The 16680-nt window shown below is 37.2% G+C and overlaps 1 protein-coding gene and 1 pseudogene across 1 annotated transcript in view; one reads left to right on the forward strand and one right to left on the reverse strand.

The window, feature by feature from the left end:
• Window positions 1-16680, forward strand: part of PTPRQ (protein tyrosine phosphatase receptor type Q) — a 246341-nt gene that overhangs the window by 124937 nt on the left and 104724 nt on the right. The window contains exon 26 of the mRNA XM_006142866.3: window positions 16139-16462. Within this exon, the coding sequence (XP_006142928.3) occupies window positions 16139-16462 (324 nt within the window). The remainder of the gene's footprint in view (window positions 1-16138; window positions 16463-16680) is intronic.
• Window positions 14365-14880, reverse strand: LOC102484958 (RNA-binding protein 8A pseudogene; annotated as a pseudogene).

Consider the following 16680-nt stretch of genomic DNA (forward strand, 5'->3'; position numbering starts at 1 on the left):
CAAATATCTCGAGAACTATTTAGTGAAAGGCTTTTCTTTCCCCCCTTTAATTGCCTTGGAAGTTTTGCCCCAAATCAATTAACTCTATAATCTTTCATCTATTTCTGGAATATGTTTTCCTCCATTCATTTATTTGTCTATCTGTGTAATAATACCACACTTTGTTGATTATTACAGTTTTATATTAAGTCTTCAAATCAGGTTGTGTATGTTCTACAAATATTTTTTTTTCAAGACTATTTTGGCTATTCTTTTGTTCCTAGCATTTTAATATAAACCTTACAATTTAAGTCATCTTGTTAACTTACCTAAAATATCTGTGGTATTTTCATTGGAATTATAGCAATTCTATATCTGAGTTAAGAGAGGATTGCCTTTTTTCTTTCAGTTTTCTTATATTGGGCATGTGCGCTTGCTAGAGAAAGACAGAAAGAGAGAGTGAAATCACCACACACACACACACACACACACACACACACACACACACACACATACCCTCAAGGGATAATGGCTACACAAAAACTCCTCTTCCAGTCTCCTTGGGATTTGGGGCATGCACACACATACATCCAGCGTGATTTTCAAACCACTGAGTCCAGGACTTGAACAGTGTAGTCAGCCATGTAGGAGCTAGAGCCTTAACCTCCATACCACCTGCTGGCCCAAGAATTAGCATCTTAACAGTACTGAATTATACATGAACATGTTATATCTCTCCATCCTTAAAGTCTTCTTTAATTTCCTTGGCAATGCTTTTAAATTTAATGGTTTTAATTTTGCTAGAGGTCACGTATGCTCTCTGGAAAGAGACTGAGAAAGAGAGAAAAAACATTCCCAATGGGAATGGTCACACTGCAATTCCTTCTCCATTTCTGCCTCCTTTCGGGATTTTTTTTTTTTTTTGGTGTGTTTCTCAAGTTGCCAGATCTGGGATTCCAACCATGCTGTCAGCCATGTGGGGTACAGCTGCCTTAACCATCATGCCATAGGGCTGGCCCTAGTTCCTACGTATTTCATGCTTTTATGCTGTCCTAAATTTAAGTTATTTTAATTTTAGTTAACATTTTGATGCAAAATATAAAAATATAATTGATTGTTTATATTGACAATACGTACAATGATGTTGCTAAATTTACTTCTTAGTTCTAGAAGCTTTTAAAACATATTCTAATTGCATATTTCTGAATATTATTCTATGAGTGACTGAAACTTTTAAAATTCTTCCCTTATTATTTCTTTGTTCTTCAGATTGGAGACATTCTATTGATTTTTCATCAAGTCCATTGACTTTGTATTCTGTCTTTTTTATTCTGGTGTTAAGCACAAACAGTGAGCATTTTATTTATGATATTATACTTTAAATTATAAAACTTCTTTAGTTCAGTTTTGTTATTTCCATTTCTGTTCTGAGAGCCCTGCTTGATTTCTACTTATGATCATGTTTCTCATTAAGTCAAATAAAAAATTTATAATATGGGTCAGCAGGTAGCATGATGGTTAAGGTACTGGACTCCCACCCACATGGCTGGCTGCAGTTCAAGTACCAGATCTAACAGCTTGCTTTCTCATTCCCTCTCACCATGAATATAGCAAGTTTAAAAATAAAGAAAATAAGATGAATTTTAGAAATTTATAATAGCTACTTTAAAATTGTTTTCCACTAATTTCCCAATTCTATATATCTTGTGAGATTTCTATTTAGCACTTTTTCCTCTTGACAGAGTGAAAGTTTCTGTCTCTAGTAATTTTCATGCCTCCTTTGTAAGTTTTGAACTTATACTGGACATTGTTGGTGATATGTTGCAGAAAATCTGGAGAGCATTGGTTTTTATTCTAATGGGCCATTAAATTACTGAATTATCATCTCATGAATATGTCATTTAATGCTTTGTTTTGGTTTCACCCTTATTTATAGAGTGAATTTCATAGTCCTGGGACATTGAGTTAATAAAAGGGTAGCCCTTCTGAGGTTTCAACAAGACAGCTGTTTACCCATCTATCAATTTGGTGGGGTTTAAACTCCAAATTTTGTCTCCTCCACATTGGCAAAACTAAAATTTCTAATTTCTTCTTAGATTTCGGGCTGTCATTTTCTACCGTGCTCCTTGGTTCTCCATCATGCATGCATAATTAAGAGATTCAGGCTGACCTTGTTGTGCAGTGGTTCAGCCTTGTGCATAGGGAGTAGGATCCCACATGGTCAACTGTGGTTCTCATCCCAACTTGAAAAATATACCCTGTGTGTGTGCCCAAAATCCTGTAGGGAAGAAGGAAAAGGAACTGGGGCATGACCATGCCCCATGAGAGGATGTCTCTTTCTCTTTTTTGGTGAGTACACGTACCCTCTGTCAACGAGAGAGGAAAAGAGAGAGATTATATGAGATTACAAGAAAGATTAGACCTCAAGTATTGGTCTAACCCCTCGGTGGCTCCTTCCTTTTCCAACTACTCTTGCAGCCTCATACCCCCTTCTCTGACACCTCAAGCAAACAACTGTTTAATCCCTTTTCCTGAGTTCATAGTTGTTATCCATGGGAAGGTTATTTTGACATGAGCTCTGACTAAATTGGAATCCCTCAATCTTATTTTATTTAGGAACTAGAATATTTCGTTATAAATTTGTGGTTACTATGCACACTACATTTCATATGAATCTGAGCTCCCTTTATGATTTTGACAAAAATTCTAGTCACACTGAACATTGTTGTATATAATAGTCTTAATGGACATTTGGTAAGAGGTACAAGAGGTCTTCAGAAAGTTTATGGAAGATACGTATTATGAAAAAACTGGGACCAGCAGATTGCATAGTGGTTATGTCACTGGACTCTCATGTATTAGACCACAATTCGAGTCCCAGACCTGATGGCTTAAACTCATGCTGGGCAGGTGTGCATGTGTGCCCAAGATCCCGAGAGGAGAATGGAGAGAAGGGACTGTGGCAAGGCCATACTTCCAGCGGGGTGGTGGGGGGGTGATTTCTTGCTTTCTGTTTCTCTGTCTCTCTCTGTCTTCCTAGCGAGCACATGAACCCTATAGCAAAAACCTCTCAAAAAAGAAAAAGCTATGAATCATTTCACTTTTTGCACCAAAGTAAGCTTTTACTTCAATTACATTTTTTTCCTGAAAATGTTTTGAAGTCCCCTTGTACATTTAAGAGGAGTTTACATTACAATGATATATATAATGTAAATTAGTCATTAGGTATTTTTTTTTGGAGAGGTTTTTGCTATAGGGCGCATGCGCTAGCCAGACAGACAGAGAGAGAGAGACAGAAGGTGAGAAATCACCCCCCAGGGGGGATGGCCACGCCACAATCCCTTCTCTTCTGTTCTCCTCTCGAGATCTTGGGTACGCACGCACACGTGCCCGGCGTGAGTTTTAAGCCACAGGGTCCAGGATGCGAACCGTGGTCGACTACATAGGAGTGCAACAGCATAGCCATTATGCTAACTGCTGGTCCCGTCATTAGATATTTTTATCCTTAAAAATCTTTTGGCAGTCGGGACTTGCAGGTGGCATAGTGGTTAAGAGCACTGGACTCTCACATGGTGACTGCGATTCGAGTTCTGGACCTGGTGGCTTGCTTTTTCACTTTCTCTCTCTGTCAATCTCTCTCTAGTCAATTAAAAAAAATGCAATAAATAAGTGGACTAATAAATTAAATGAAATAATTCTCTTCAAAATAATCTTTGGCAATCAAGGATTTTCCTGTTGGCTACTTTACGCCATGTAGTCCCCAACCTCACACCATCCTTTGATCTTTTTCTTCTATTGCTTTTTCTCTGCTGTCAGATTCTTTATTCTCTTATGATTTTTTTCTCAGACTTTAAATCCTTTTATTTTAATCAATAAAGTTTTTTCTATACAGCCACAGTTCTTATAAGAGAGAAACTCTTTTAAGTAGTGTTCAATTACAGTCAGCATTGGTGGTACTTTTCTTCTTGAATTCATTTATCCATTCAGCCATCCACTCATCCATTATTTTTTTTCACTTGTTCACTTAGGTAATAAATATTCATTATCAATGTGTTCCAGATAGCATATACTTACCTGAGCTGCTTCTGATCTTGTTCTACCCATTCTACTTCACTGCCCGTTAACTATTGCCTTGATTGAAGATTCAGTTCTTTATCATCTGCTGCTGGAATATCATGAGCATTTCCGTCAAATAGCCATTCACGCTCATGCTTTCAATTGCTTAGAGAGACAGGGTCAATCTCCTAGATTGGTTTTACCTGATCTGTTATGCTAACAGAAACTTCTTCCAAGATATTTCTATTTATCCCGCTAACAAGACATGAAGCTAATATGTTATTTCCTCACACCTATCTTTCAGGGAATTCCACAACAAAAGTATCTTCACAATTTCTTTATCACTGTCAGTAGCTCAATTTAGTGTTCAGGTATCGTAAGAGTGATCTTAATAGATCATTAAGACTGCCTATTTATTTCCCTGAGAACCATTTCAAATACACTGCTTGCAATCAAAGTTGTCATTTTTATATAGTCTCTTGTGATAACTTGCTAGAGAGAGCTATCAAAATGAATGATTATATAAATGAAGTCAACTCATTTTGTCTCCAAACAGAATGTTGTGTAGCCAGTTTCCCCTGTAGAGTTCTTAAAAAAAAATGACTCCCCCCCCAGTTTTATTGAGATATTTTTATAGTTATGTGTTCAATTATACTTGGTTTAAAAATTAACATTATTATAGCTATGATCCAAAGAATTCTAGACTTCCAATTGTTCATTTATACATATATTGAAACAGATACTTTTTTTTAGAGAGATTTTTGTTGTAAGTCACATGCACTCACTGGAGAGACAAAAATAGACAGTGAGACAGAAAGCAAAAAATCACCGCCCAGGGTGGATGGCTGCACTGCAATTTCTTTTTCCCTATTCTCCTCTTGAGATCTTGGGCATGCACGCACACGTGCCAGGTGTGAGCTTCTAGCTACAGGTCTGTACTCAAAAAAAAAAAAGTATCATCCAGGTGGGAATCTGGTGCCTTAACCACTATGCCACCTAATGGCCCCCTTGAAGCAAAAACTTAAATGTTTAGGGGGACCAGCAGATGGTGTAATGGTTATGTTACTGGACTCCCACATAGTCTACCATAGTTCGAGTCCTGGACCCAGCTTAGCCTGGTGCGTGTGTGTGCATGCCCAAAATCCTGAGAGGAGAATGGAGCAGAAGTGATTACAGCATGGCCATGACCCCCTTGGGGGTGATCTCTCACTTTCTATCTCTCCCTATCTCTCCAGTGAGGGCATGGGCCCTATAAAAAAATTTAGGGAATCACAGTTTCCTAAAAATGTTTAGGAAATCACAGTTCTGTTTATGGGTTTTTCGATCAGTTCTTTTCCATGAACATGAAGAACATTTTCATTATAACATTCTTTATAAAGTTATTGAATTTGGCATACTAATAAAAATGTGTCGTTCCATAGCCTCAGCTTTGTGGTACCAACCCTGTATGTGTGGCACACTTTCATAAATGCTGTTCCAGATACTCCAAAATCTCTCTGGATTCATTCAGGACTCTTCAAGAACAGCATACCTGAACTTCATAATTACAACCTCTTGAAAGTTGTTTTACTAAAAAGTGTTTGGAAATAGTTCTAACCATTTACACTAGAGACATTATAAAAAGTAGAGTTAAGCATCCTTAATATTTGCATGTAAGAATGTTGTCGAGGACATTGTTTTTTAAATTATATGGTACCCTCTAGTTTTAGTCAGGGTCTCATGTCCCTATCCTCTTGCCTCCTCCTCCCTTTTGGAGTAACAGGTAGGCACAACTATAGCTGGCTGTCTTTCAGATATGGACATAGTATGTTACCCAGGTCAGCCTTGAACTTGTGATCCTTCTGCCTCAGCCTCCTGAGTCATCCAGATGAAAGGCACACACCACCATGACTGGTCTTTTGCTTGCTTCAGGAATCAAACCCAGGCCTTTCAATGGTCTCAGCCTGCAGCATTTAGAGGGTTTAGTGTCTTAGTAGCTTGTGCCGCTGTGGTGGGCCCATGATACCTTTTTTCAAGTCGATTTTTTTCCAGGAGAAATATATCAGCAGCAGAGATGAAAATTTTTGTTAATTTAATTCGTTTTTATTCATGGTCACAGAAATTTGGCCTCGATTTTTCCCTTGAATTATATTTTATAACAGAATCAAATACATAACCCCTCTCTGGAAGGCTACAACATCCATTTTTCTTTCTAACCTAATTTCTTGGTTCATTCTATTTGTTTTATTCTTGTTTTCTCTTTACTCAACAAATCATCACATAGTGCCAATATTCCATTTTACCTGCTTCTGGCTCTATTGCTAATTATTCTTAATCTGCCAGATCACTATAAATTATATTTCATATATACAATATCTAAACGGCTTCTATACTATTTACTTCTTGTATCAACAAGCTTTATGAAGGTTCTTTAAACCTATACTTCAATGAATCTCAATCAGTTGTTCTTTATTGCTTACAGAAGTCATCTAAATTTCTCTCTCAAAACTTTTTCTGCCTTTTAGTAAGACCACACCTGATTACTCACCCCACCTTTTTTTTACTACCTTAGCTGATTTTGCTCCAAAGTGCTTTCCAGCCCTTGACATTTTGCTGCTATTTACATGTCTCCCTTACATTCAACCAATTTGAATATTTTTTCTTTCACAGCTTTACTAATCCTCAATTATTCTTTCAAATTACAGTTGGCAGATTTTTTTCTGGGTAGAGCCCAATGAGCCTTTCCTGTGGTCATTATTACCTCTTTGTAGTTGTTTCTATTAACTAAATAATAATATTATACATGGGAAGGAACATATGCTTTAAGACTTGTAACCTACCCACACCACTCTATTGGAATGTTCATTAGATTCTATTGATTAAATTCAAGTTAGTATAAAATGTGTATCTGTTTATGCTGAAGTGCATTTTGCACTTTGCAGGAATTTCAATTTTTACATTGATTTAACTATATTAGCATTAGCAAAATGCACTTTTATTTGCATATTCTTAGACTTTGTGTGTGTATGTGTGTGTGTGTTTTCAAAGGGATGGTAAGGTATTTAAAATTTCTAGAACTAAATTATTCCTTATAGTCTAGGAAAGATTATGTTCATATCTTTGTATGCTTTATAAACAAATTTTTAGACACCTTTTGCTTAAGAGACAGTACAACATGAAGATAAAGATACATAGTCACAAAGAGTTAATTAATGAAATGTGGTCTTCTGTGTTAGTATATTGACCAGGGCAGTGACAAATCAATACCAGCTCCCAACAGAATTCTATCATGAGAAGTTGGCCACTTCTAATAACTGATATTCAGAAGTTTACAGAGCAATTGCATTTTATACACATTCTTATCTTATAAGTAAAATTTACTAAAAAGTCACTAAAAACTGGCATGCATTTAAGCCTGTAACAAATCTTTTATAGATCTAAGATCTTCATTTCAACCATAATGTAAGTATTTTACTGATAATAATAATTTATGAATAAAAATGTAATTTACTGAATACCTTGGCAGTTAATGTTGATCGCTTCATCACAGTTCAGTCATGTTTAGAAAATCTAAGCAAGCTGTGTGATTATTCCAGGAAGCATGGAATGATGTGTTCAAATTAGTACCATCTGTGGACAGAAAAAAATTTGAGGTTTTTGGTCATTCTTAAAGAATGGAAATCTGATTCTCCATGCTAAAATGAGTGTAATCCTTTTTGTATCTGTAATTCAATAGGGCAGTTGCCTTGAAATACTCTAGTTCAACACACAGTTCATCAAAAGAGAAGATGCTAGATTAAATGAGAGTTACTGACGGTTGCTTACAAATATTTCTCAGGAGGCTTTGCTTAAAAAAATTGTCTGAGTTATACTATGTATGGGGCCTCAGATGAGATTTATTCCTGATTTATATTTATAAATACATTTGATTGAGAAATGCAAACTAGATTTGTACCACATGAAAACCAAAGGACTGTTTCAATGAAGTGTAATTTATTCACACAGTGAACAAACTCTTAGTGAGTAGCAGTATGTTCCAGTATCACATCATTATGCCCGTCAAATAATCAGCAACCCACATTTTTATGCTTTCCATAGCCAGATTAAAAGTAACTCTTACATAGACCTTCTTTCTTTGTCAAAGTACAGTACTACTCTATTAAGACCATTTCCTCTCTAAAAAAACTTACATGGAGAATACCAGTCTATGAAACAATATTAATCTGCTGAAGGGCCAGCAGGTGGCAAGGAGGTTAAGGCGATGGGAGCCCACATTACTGACTACACGGTTCCAGTCCCAGACCCAGCAGCTTGAAAATCACACTTGGTGTGTGTGGAGGCATGCTCAGAATCCTGAGAGGAGAAGGGAATATCTCATTGCCTATCCCCTGTTAGGGGATGATTTCTCACTTTCCCTCACTTTTTCTGTCTCTGGTGAGTGCATGTGCCCTATAGCAAAACAAAGCAAAACAAAACAAAAATTAATCTTCTGAAAATTTTTACTATATAGCAAAGTTTTTCATTAAAGTCTTCTTTTTCTAAAATCAAACAGTGGTGGTTGTTGGGGCTGGAAAGAGTTGAACTTATATTCATGGATACCTAGTAATTTCTCTTAATGGGATCAGTAAAGGGCTACCTCTTCTGCCTTCTTCAGTTGATTGGATAATGAACATCCCTTCTTTTCCTCCCACTATAGTGACTTAGCACATCCTAAAGAAAGGAGATGGAAATGTGGAATGGGTGATTGCTGGTAGTCCCGAAAGAGTGGGCAGTGTCTGGACCATACTCGCTGGTTCCCATGGGGAAAGAACAGAGTGTCGGGGATTTTTGTTTGTTTGTTTGTTTTAATTTTTACCAGAGAGAAATGGAGAAACATGGAAAATACCCTCCATTGGGCATTGTCACACTGCAATCCCTTCTCCATTTCTTCCACCTTTTGGGATTTTAGGCATACATGCACAGGTGTCCAGGACTTTTCTCGAGCCACTGCTCCAGGACTTGAACTGCACACCTAGTCATGTGGGATCCTGTCACCTTAATCACCAAGCCACAGGCCAGCCCAAATGTGAGATTCTAATGAAAATTAAAATGCTACATATACTTTGCAGGTCTCCCCATTGCACTTAAGATAAAACAAAAATTCTTGAATTTAGTCTAGAAGGATCAACATGATGTAATTCCAGCTTCTATATCCAACTTTCTCTCTTTGCATCTATTAGGTCATTGGCAAAGTCATGATGCATTATTGCATAGAAAAATATAGAAAATATGTCACAACTTTCCCAATGACCTAATATTTCCTTGTGGACCTGGAAGACTTCTTTAAATATTTCCCATGTGGTTCCAGTCCCAGACCCAGCAGCTTGAAAATCACACTTGGTGTGTGTGGAGGCATGCTCAGAATCCTGAGAGGAGAAGGGAATATCTCATTGCCTATCCCCTGTTAGGGGATGATTTCTCACTTTCCCTCACTTTTTCTGTCTCTGGTGAGTGCATGTGCCCTATAGCAAAACAAAGCAAAACAAAACAAAAATTAATCTTCTGAAAATTTTTACTATATAGCAAAGTTTTTCATTAAAGTCTTCTTTTTCTAAAATCAAACAGTGGTGGTTGTTGGGGCTGGAAAGAGTTGAACTTATATTCATGGATACCTAGTAATTTCTCTTAATGGGATCAGTAAAGGGCTACCTCTTCTGCCTTCTTCAGTTGATTGGATAATGAACATCCCTTCTTTTCCTCCCACTATAGTGACTTAGCACATCCTAAAGAAAGGAGATGGAAATGTGGAATGGGTGATTGCTGGTAGTCCCGAAAGAGTGGGCAGTGTCTGGACCATACTCGCTGGTTCCCATGGGGAAAGAACAGAGTGTCGGGGATTTTTGTTTGTTTGTTTGTTTTAATTTTTACCAGAGAGAAATGGAGAAACATGGAAAATACCCTCCATTGGGCATTGTCACACTGCAATCCCTTCTCCATTTCTTCCACCTTTTGGGATTTTAGGCATACATGCACAGGTGTCCAGGACTTTTCTCGAGCCACTGCTCCAGGACTTGAACTGCACACCTAGTCATGTGGGATCCTGTCACCTTAATCACCAAGCCACAGGCCAGCCCAAATGTGAGATTCTAATGAAAATTAAAATGCTACATATACTTTGCAGGTCTCCCCATTGCACTTAAGATAAAACAAAAATTCTTGAATTTAGTCTAGAAGGATCAACATGATGTAATTCCAGCTTCTATATCCAACTTTCTCTCTTTGCATCTATTAGGTCATTGGCAAAGTCATGATGCATTATTGCATAGAAAAATATAGAAAATATGTCACAACTTTCCCAATGACCTAATATTTCCTTGTGGACCTGGAAGACTTCTTTAAATATTTCCCATGTGCCAAGCTCTCTTTTCCTTCTGAATCGTAACAGAGCTCAATGCTTTTTATATGATAATCTTATCTTTAAAGAAAAATTAAGCTCACCTTCTTACCTATCAAGTCTCTGATATAATTCATCAGAAAAGCTTTTCCTGACCATCTATCCAAATCAAGTCCCATGTTATACTATGTATTCATTTGCTCATACATTCAAAAAAGTTTATTAAATTATGATTTTGTTGCTAGCATTAGTCTAGATCTTGGGAAACAAAATGTGTTGACTGGTATTTTTATGTGTACATAACAATTAAATATACATATTTTGGGGTATTGCTCAATGTTTTTATTAATATAGATATAGAAGAAAAATGTTTCTAGATGTTCTGTATAAAATGTTATAATGCAGTGGAGAATAAAATATGTTAGAACTCTCAGTGATAGGTTTGCAGTGTAGAACTAAGTCTTATAGGAAAGTAGATATGCAGTCCAAACTAATGAAGGCTGTACAAACTAATAAGACTATCTGAAAACAAATTTTAAAATAAAGTCCTTGAAGATTTTAAGTTTTCCTTTGCTCTATGTATTACCATGAGGCTGGATAAAGTAGTGATTTGTCATTTTGCAGAGAGAGGTCATATGTTTTTTCTCATAACAAATTATCACAAATGCAGCTTAAAATAACACCTATTTCTCAGTTTGTAGTTCCATAGGTGAAAAGTTTAGGCATTCTGTACCTGGGTTCTATACTTAGTTTCATAAGGTAATATCGAGTTGTTGGTCAACTACACGTTCTTGTGAATATCAGGGTCCTCTGCAGAGCTCACCTGGTTGTAGCAGAATAGAGTTCCTTAAAACTGGGCTGAGATCCCCATTTCCTGTCTGGCTCTTAGCAAAAGGCTGTTTTCAGATCTGAGAGATAGCATGCATTCATCATCATTCTTCAAGGCCAGCAATAGAGAAATTTTGGTACACTGAATCCATCTTGTTTCATGACTCTTACCTTCTCTTCTATAACCAGCCAGAAAGAAATGCTCTGCTTTGAAAGGAATCATGCTGTAAGGTCATGCCCACTGGACATCTCTCTATTTTAAAGTGGGCTGTTGGATTTATATTATTATATTTTGCTAGTGGGTGCTGCTGGTGAAGAAAGAGAGAGAGAGAGAGTGTGTGTGAGAATGTGAGAAAGCACTTACCATAGAAAATGGCCATGCCACAATCCCTTCTCCTCCATTTTTCTTTTTGGGGTTTTGGACACACGTGCATGCTCAGAGTGTTTCTCAGGTGAGCAGGTCCAACTCAGATTGCACAGTTGGGCATGTGGGACCCAGCCTCCTTAACCACCAAACCATTGGCTGGTTCCTGACTTGGGTTCTTAATTACAGCAGCAAATATCCCTTTCCATCTATATTTAGGTCAGTGTTTGGTTGGATAAACGGAAGTTGTGGGTACAGGAACAAGAATTTTTTTTTGTAAGTACAACTTCATATTCTTTTTTTAAAAGTTAATTTTATTGTTACTATTTATTATTATTTAGACATTCAATCACTATACATCATTTAGTTTATAAAGAGATTTCGAACAAGAAATCTTGGGAGACATTTGTAGACATAAAAACACAATTTCACTAAGATGATCTCTAAATTTACTTCAAATTCAGTGATCTGAAAGAAAGAGAAAGTTGGAAAAGGTGAGAAAGCACCTCACTTGGGGCATGGTCCCATCATGGTCCCTTCTCCTCCATTTGTCTCTACTTTATGGATTTTGGACATATGTGAACAAGTGCCCAGGCATGTTTTTCAATCCAATTGATTTGGTACTTGAACTTCACAGTTGGCCATATGGGATCCAGCTGCCTTAACTTCCATGCCACGGGCTAGCCCTGCAATGCTAATATTAAGGTTATTGTCCAATTAAATGCCGTAAGATTTGATTAGAAATATTAGCATTTGAAAACAGAGTAACTGAATTTGACCATATGACTTATGTAATCTACTCATTGTTTTCCATTGCTTTACACATTCTTTTACAGTTTTGGGCAAATATATAAGCTGTAGGTCTGCAGAAAATTAATTGAAAGTTTAAGAGGAAATTCCAATGTTAATTCAAATCCTGACTTCTCTCTACAGAACTTGAGACTCAAGCAGCCACTTACTCTATTTGACACCACTTTCTTGGCATCTGAGGAGAATTTTGAAGTTAACATATTCAAAATCTAATCTGTCTCCCCAAAGCTTATTTTTTTCCCCCGCAATCATCCCCTTCTTGATGAATAGTGATTTCATCTTTCTATTTGCTCAGTTGAAAGACCTTAGAGTTACTCTCAACTCCTTTCTCTCATACATCACATATCAGAAAAATCTGTCACCTCTCCTTCAATTATATTCATGCTCTGAATGTGTCTTTTCTCTTCGGCTACTGTCTTGGTCCAGGCCACCGTGGTTAGACCATCAATTATTCTCCTTATTTCTACCTTGGTCTCCTTTCTGTGTATTCTTAGCGTAGTAGTCAGAGTGACTCTGTGAAAACACATGTTAGAATATGTCACTCCTCTACTGAAAGAAAAGTCATAACCACATCCTCTGGTGTTGTATACAATCCGGCCTTCAGTGTTTCTTCTCAGACCTCAGTTTTCCTAGTCACGCTGACCTCCTTGTTATTCTACTAATATATGAGGCATGCTTCCAACCTAGGGTTTTTAATAACGTCGTTTAATCTGCTAAGGATTTTGCTCTCTGAAATAGTTGCATGATTATCTTCCTAACCTTCATCAAGAACTTAATGTCTTCTAATCAGTGATACTTTGTCCGACCACCCAATTATAAATGCAAATTTTTCTGAAACTCTCTCTCCTGCTTGACTTTATTATTTTTCTTCATAATACTGATTATCCAAAATACTATATATAATACTACTTATTCTTCTAGTATATAGCATCCCTCTGAATGTAAATTTCACAAGGCCTGGGAGTTTTGACTTTTTAAAATTGTATTTCCAGGGACCAGCAGTTGGTGTAATGGCTATATTGCTGGACTCCCATGTAGTCAACCATGGTTTGAGTCCCGGACCCTGTGGCTTAAACTCACACCGGGCGTGTGTGCGTGTGTGCTCAAGCTTCCAAGAGAAGAATGGAGGAGAAGTGATTGCAGTGTGGCCATCCCTCCTGTGGGGTGATTTCTTGTTTTCTGTCTCTCTCTGTCTTTCTGGCGAGCACATGCACCCTATAGCAAAAACCTCTCCAAAAAAAAAAACAAAAACCGTATTTCCAGCACCTACACTAGTAATTGCACTTGTTATGTGCTCGTTAGATATTTATTAAATGTTCAATTAATGATATATTTAGGAATGAATGGGCTTTCTGAATTGTAATATTTTAAGTATAACTATTAACATATAATTTTCAGAAATTGTGTAATTTCTATATAAACCTTTATTATCATTCTTTTCATTTCACTCTTTAGCAAAGATCCTTGAAGATATACAGAGCAAGACATAGCTGAGAAAATTTTGTTGTTTTATTTGTTTTAAGAGAGATTTTTGCTCCAAGGAGTGTGTGTTCACCAGAGAGACAGAAAGCAAGAAATCATCCCCCAGGAGGGATGACCACAGCACAATCCTTTCTCTTCTATTCTCCTCTCAGAATTTTGGGCACATACACACATGTTTCCAGTATGAGTTTCAAGCGACTGAGTCCTGGACTTGAATTGCAGGCAACTATGTGAGACTCCAGCAACATAACCATTTCTCCATCTGCTGGCCCCTGACAGAAAAGTTTTGATACCACTTCGTTCTTTTTTTTTTTTTTTAATTTTAAATGTAGAAAACAAAAATGAGACATTTATTCGTAATTCAAATGAAACACTAAGCAGGTACAGTGAGAGATTAAATATAAGCACAGTCAGTACCACTCCAGTCCTATTTCTCCAAGGCTGCATGGTCAAGTAGAATCCTGGAGAAAACACCTGGACAACAGAAAACCTGTCAATGTCCTTGGTCTGGAATTCTGCTATGTCTTCAGCCACCTCTTCTCTTGCCCTTGGGTGGACCCAGAACAAAACATCAGTCCAATGATTGGCTATCTAATCAAATCCTGGCCATTGAGTCCTTTCATAGTGGCCCGGGCCTCCTTGTATGTTTTGTACTCTAATAGAGTATATCCCTACAAGTAGCCTCTACTCGTCTCCAGGTTGAGGTGGATATTTATCTCCCCATAGTCTGCAAATTTGTCATGGATGTCTTCTTCAGTGGCTTCCTCATGGATTCTAGTGACAAAGAGAATCCAGCCTTCAACAGAGCACTGTGGTCTAGGCTCATTGCCATCCTGCTCTATGCTGTCATAATCCTTATGCATCTGTGCTTGGGATGCTTCTTCAGAGCCAAAGCCATGGTCCTTCCATTTCTTCACTTTTTCTTTCAATTTGTGGATGCTCTCCTCCCCATCCTCATCCATGGTGAAATCCTCGCCCCAGTCTCATGAAGATCTAGCACGTCCTCCATCTTGCCTCCTTTTGTGCTCTTGTGTGTGTCTTCCACTTAATTATTTGCTCTTTCAGCTAGTGTACCTCATTAGCTGTCTCTTGAAAACGGAACATAAGCTGCATTATATTTTAAATGCCTGACACAGACTTGTAGCCTGAACATGATATGTAGTTAGTAAACCAATGGTTACTGTGAAATTTAACCAGTGAATACAAGTAGTGCCAGGTGATTGTAGGTGATATAGAAATACATTAGTTTGTGGATTAATATCAGTGTGCTGGATGATGTCCTAGAAAGGACTTTTTTTACTTTAACTATACATATGATAAAATAATAATGAATCAATTATATAAAAAATTCATTTAGCCATCTTGTTTATTTAAATTGTTTGATAATTAGTTTACCATATATAAGATATGCTTATGTGTATGTAGACATTTAAGTGTGAAAAGTATCCTTCTGGAGGCTGGCAGGTGGCATGGTGGTTGAAATGCTAGATTCTCACATGGTAGCGTGTGGTTCAAGTCCTGGACCTGGTGGCTTGTAGCAAAAAACAAACAAACAAACAAACAAAAAAACCCAACAACAACAATAACAAAAACAAAAACAAAAACCTCTCAAAAAAATCTTCCTTAGAAAATGAATATTTAAAAATAAAATCATACCTAAAGAAGTACTCAGGATGACATGAACATACAATTTTTTTTTTTTTGGAGAGGTTTTTGCTATAGGGCGCATGCACTCGCCAGACAGACAGAGAGAGACAGAGAGACAGAAAGCAAAATATCACCCCCCAGGGGGGATGGCCACACCACAATCCCTTCTCCTCCATTCTCCTCTCGGGATCTTGGGCACGCATGCAAATGTGCCCAGCATGAGTTTTAAGCCACTGGGTCCAGGACACAAACCGCAGTCAAGTATGTGGGAGTCCAGCGACATAGCCATTACACTAACTGCTGGTCCCACATACAAATTATTTTTGTACAAGCAAAATTTTGCTTCTGTAGGAAGCCAAAGTACATTAATATAAGCCACTTATGATTAGATTATGGAGCAAAATTAGACTTAAAAGAAGCAGTGGTTTTGTCCGCTATCCTTCTGAGCCAGTGGACCTTTAACTTCTGCTCATTAAGTATGAGGATTTAATCTAAGTACTGTAGTGTTCGATCTCCACTAGGTACATTGCAATAGAATATTTTTAAATCTAATTTCTTCCTCTCACTTACAAATGTTTGGTAATTGCAATTGTATTTTTATTTTTCCCTTTAATGTTTAGTTCCCAGTGTTCCCACAAATATTGCTTTTTCTAACGTTCAGTCAACTAGTGCAACATTGACGTGGATAAGACCTGACTCTATCCTTGGCTACTTCCAAAATTATAAGATTATCACTCAACTCCGTGCTCAAAAATGCAAAGAATGGGAATCTGAAGAATGTATTGAATATCAAAAAATTCAATACCTCTATGAAGCTGACCTAACTGAAGAGACAATACATGGATTAAAGAAATTTAGATGGTATAGATTCCAAGTGGCTGCCAGCACCAATGCTGGCTATGGCAATGCTACAAACTGGATTTCTATACAAACCCTTCCTGGACGTAAGTATTGTCCTGATATATACCAATTTTGGTGTGTTCTGTGTCTATCTATTACTGATTTTTACTTAATTTGAGTGTGTGTAAAATCACTGAATATAAAAATAGCATACAAACTAATTTATGTAATAACATATTTATTTTTAATTTAACTGCAACCCAATGGAAAATTCAATTTCAGTCATTATTGGTATTTTTCCTATACTTCTAGAGTTGTGCCC

Source organism: Tupaia chinensis, unplaced genomic scaffold (genome assembly GCF_000334495.1).
Source record: "Tupaia chinensis unplaced genomic scaffold, TupChi_1.0 Scaffold000085_1, whole genome shotgun sequence".
NCBI classification, from domain to species: domain Eukaryota; kingdom Metazoa; phylum Chordata; class Mammalia; order Scandentia; family Tupaiidae; genus Tupaia; species Tupaia belangeri.